Raw genomic sequence first — 4074 nt, 5'->3', positions numbered from 1 at the left:
TCGAAACTTTTTTTTTTTGTTGAACGGGAGTGTTCGGCCAGTTTGCACGCACTTCAATTGATCCTCTAAGGCTTTGAAGTTTACAGCTGAGTAAATCCCCTTAGCGACCATTCCTATTAACAACCCAAATGGATCAAACTTATGACCTCTTGAATAATACATCCGACGGTTTTCGTTTTTCCTATGTTATTTAGTTTAGTTTATTAATTTAGTATAAAAATATTAGTCATTGTTGGGACTCTTGAAATTGATTTGAATTCGTATTTTAATTTTTAAAAATTACAATTGAATCACAAATAAAACAGAGGCTAAGAAATATTCTGTGTGAATGCTTTATGCTTCGGCTTTGCATCTTAGATGATGATGATCCACTTAAATTTAGAAAATGTGCCGTTTCCAGTTTATTGATTTATTTTTAGCGCGAGATTGTTATCCAGTGAAAGAATCTGGGGCGATTAATTAAGGAAATGAGCGGGTGAGATTTGTCGTGTAAAGTGTTAGATTGATCCACGACTAATCAATCGCAGTAATTTCAACCCTGGTTTCCCTGCTATTTCCTCTGTTACAAATACAATAAAGCAGTTCTAAAGAACAGTTCAGGTAAAAAAAAAAGTCAGTTTCAAAATTCATGCAGTGACTGAGCATAAATGCCCGGCTGTCCTGACACACACATGAACATGGGCAGTGATTTTATCTTTGATTCAAATTTCAATATCCGACTGAGAACATGGCGGCTACCTTGAAATGCCATCAGTACCAAACATTAGTTTAAACTTTCTCTATAACAAGACAGTAATAAATCACACATAACTTCCATGTTAGCAAGCCAACATATCACTTTTATGGTATAGATTATTGAAAAATATTTGATAGAGTCAGCACCCAAAACATTGGAACACACTTGAGATTATCATTATTACCATAATGCAAGTCTTTTGGAAGCGTTTAGCCGCAACACATGTTTAAAAGTTTAAAGCAAACCTTCTTCAAGATCATAACAGAGACATAACAGTACTTTTCTTCAAACAGTCTAGTTTCCAGTTTCCACTTACGAGGGGATGCAATTTCCATGTAGCCCTTAATAGCAGCAACAAGATATGTCCATATATTATAAGAACTTGATGCAGGGCTAATATAATAGGTCATTTCAGTCATACATCTTAAGCACACAACGGAGACAGCCCCCTTCGTGCATCAAGTGAAATGCTTCATTGATCTCCCCAAGACTCATACTGTGAGTTATGTACTCATCAACCTTGATTTCCTGCATTATGAACAAAGGAGGAGAATAATATCATAAGTTCTGCCAACGTAAATGAACTCAAATATTGAATACATAAACTAGATGACAATTACCTTCTTCATGTACTTTTCTACAAGCCAAGGCACTTGTGAACGGCTCTTGAAACCACCAAAAGCTGTTCCTTTCCAAACACGACCAGTCACCAACTGGAAGGGCCGGGTTGATATCTCTTGCCCTGATGCTGCAACACCCACAATAACTGATGTTCCCCAGCCCTGAAAGTTTTGACCATCAGATAATTGTTCTACCTTTTACACATTAGTTTATGCTACAAATTCCGGAAACACTGACCTTGTGACAGCACTCCAAAGCAGCCCTCATCACAGAGACATTTCCAATACACTCAAAGCTATAGTCAACACCACCATCAGTGAGATCAACAATGACCTGCTGAATTGGTTTATCATGGTCCTTTGGATTTATAAATTCAGTGACTCCAAACTTTTTTGCTGGCAGTATCAATTTTGCAAGTATAAGTATACAGCCATAGTGAGGGAGAGGGGGTGTGGGGCAAATACATTATGAAAGTAACAAAAGCATAGCAAGTTCCACTTTAATCATTTTTCCAGACCAATGCACCAGAAACCCCAACAACAAAGAGAGACAAAGACAACCATAACACATATATCATATCCACGATTTATCAAATTATAGATGATAATCTACTATATGATACAAGATATGTACCTGTATCAAACTTTTTGTTGTCAATATCAATGCCAATTACACGTGAAGCTCCAGCTGCTTTTGCACCCTCAGCAACCTATCAAGTCAAAATAAAATTAATATTTTAAAAACTATGGCACAAGCACAAGAACCTGTCTCAAAACCTCCTAATTCCCAGCCAAAAACAGATAAAAAAGGATAGAAAGTAAGGAAATAGGAGAAGAAACTGAAGTAGAAGGTTATATTAGATGCTTACAGCAAGGCCAACAGTTCCAAGGCCAAAAATAGCAACAATAGACCCAGGTTCTACTTTTGCAGTGTTCCAAACTGCTCCAAGGCCTATAAAACCAACAATTTATTACCTTGTTCAAAATTTCAAACAGAACGGATAAATAAAAAAGGTTTGCAGAATGATCAAATCGATAAAAATTACAGTACATTATCTGCTAAGAAATAAGAATTTTAGGTTCGTGACCTAGGAAGAAACTATGATGTTATGGAAAACCCATACCAGTAGGAACACCACAGCCAAGAAGGCACACTTTATCCAAAGGTGCTTGTGGATCAATCTTTGCAACACTAACATCATGTACAACTGTGTACTGGCTAAATGTAGAGGTTCCCATGAAATGATAAAGAGGCTTTCCGTTTATTGAGAAACGGCTCTTTTTATCATTCATCATGACTCCAACACCAGTAGCACCCCGAACCTTACCACAGAGATTTGTCTTTCCTGATTTACAAAACTTGCACTCTCCGCATTCAGCCTGGTAACAAGGGATAACGTGATCTCCAGGTTGAACTTCGGTCACACCTTCACCAACACTCTCCACAATCCTGTGTCAGAAAAATAAAAGAAGAAAAAATCAATCAGAACTTTCCCTTCAGCGTTTAAAGAAACCAGAGGCTGAATATGTGGTATCAGATATATGGAGTAGATACCCAGCAGCCTCATGGCCAAGGATACACGGGAAGAGACCCTCAGGATCCTGGAAGGAAAATCAAGCGAAATTCACATCAGTGTCAAGCTAACAAATAACAGCTAATATATCATCATATTAAATGTTGAAGAGATGCGGAGGAAAATGTAACTAAGATAGTAGTATCGGAAAAATGAAAAAGGCATTCATCAAATTAGCTGCACCTCAGACCCTTTACACACCTATTTCAGCATGCCTGCACCATTCCTTTTCTCTAAATTACATTTGGCACTAACAAAAATCATAAAATTCAGCAACAATCTCAATACAAACTAAGAACATTTTTCCGCATTAAAACCATAAACAGAAAACAATAATAAAACAAAATACCTTAAAGCATTTTAGATAACATTCAGGAAAAGAAAAACCATTATTATCACGAGGTCATTTAAGACGACTGAAGCTATTTGTTCTAATACTGCAAATGATGGAATAAATTCTTTCTCTCTTATCAACAAATCAAAACCAACGCAGATAGTCAAATAACCCATTGCCGTATGTAACCAAAATCATACTCAAAACCTTAACAGAAAGTTGTCCACTCAAAGTCACAAGCCCATTTGAACAAATAACCCATCACTCAAAAAAAAAACATTCAAATCACAAAACAACACTATCACTTTACTAATCAAACCACGAGATCACTGACATTTCAACACTAAACATAAAACAAAACAAACTTCAATATAAAAAACGTTTAAAGAAACAAGTACCTTGCCACCCCAGGTGTAAGCATCAGTGTGGCACAGAGCAGTGAAGAGTATCTTGATTCGGACTTCACCAGCCTGCGGCGGAGCCACCTGAACATCCTCTATCACCAATGGCTTATTGGGTTCCCAGGCCACCGCGGCTTCACAAACCCCAGATCACAATCACGTAAAAGATCAGATTTTTCACACACAAATTTAAGAAAAGAGAGTGTAAAGGAGTACCTTTGCATGTGATGACTTGACCTTGAGTAGCCATGACCAGTAAATGGAGTGAGAGAGATGATATTATTGAGAGGTTATTAGAGTCACAGATAACTATGTACCTTTATTTAGCTGTTGGCTAGCTTTATCTTTGAATTTATATGATTGACCCTCTGAATTATTGAAATTTTGTTTATTTATTTTATAAATGTGA

General features: G+C 36.8%; 1 protein-coding gene across 1 annotated transcript; it reads right to left on the bottom strand.

The window, feature by feature from the left end:
* Window positions 1-848: 848 nt before the first annotated feature.
* On the bottom strand, window positions 849-4041 carry LOC116113284 (alcohol dehydrogenase class-3). Its single transcript, XM_031399426.1, has 9 exons — window positions 3882-4041; window positions 3663-3799; window positions 2912-2958; window positions 2481-2806; window positions 2226-2308; window positions 1991-2066; window positions 1595-1752; window positions 1357-1518; window positions 849-1264 (listed from the first exon to the last, which is right to left on the bottom strand). Exons 1-9 carry the CDS (start codon window positions 3913-3915, stop codon window positions 1148-1150), a joined length of 1140 nt encoding a protein of 379 aa, XP_031255286.1. The 5' UTR covers window positions 3916-4041; the 3' UTR covers window positions 849-1147.
* Window positions 4042-4074: the final 33 nt, after the last annotated feature.

The sequence above is a fragment of the Pistacia vera genome, unplaced genomic scaffold (genome assembly GCF_008641045.1).
Source record: "Pistacia vera cultivar Batoury unplaced genomic scaffold, PisVer_v2 Contig677, whole genome shotgun sequence".
Classification (NCBI taxonomy): domain Eukaryota; kingdom Viridiplantae; phylum Streptophyta; class Magnoliopsida; order Sapindales; family Anacardiaceae; genus Pistacia; species Pistacia vera.
The sequence above is the reverse complement of the archived record's forward strand: the minus strand, read 5'-3'. Positions and strand labels throughout refer to the sequence as shown.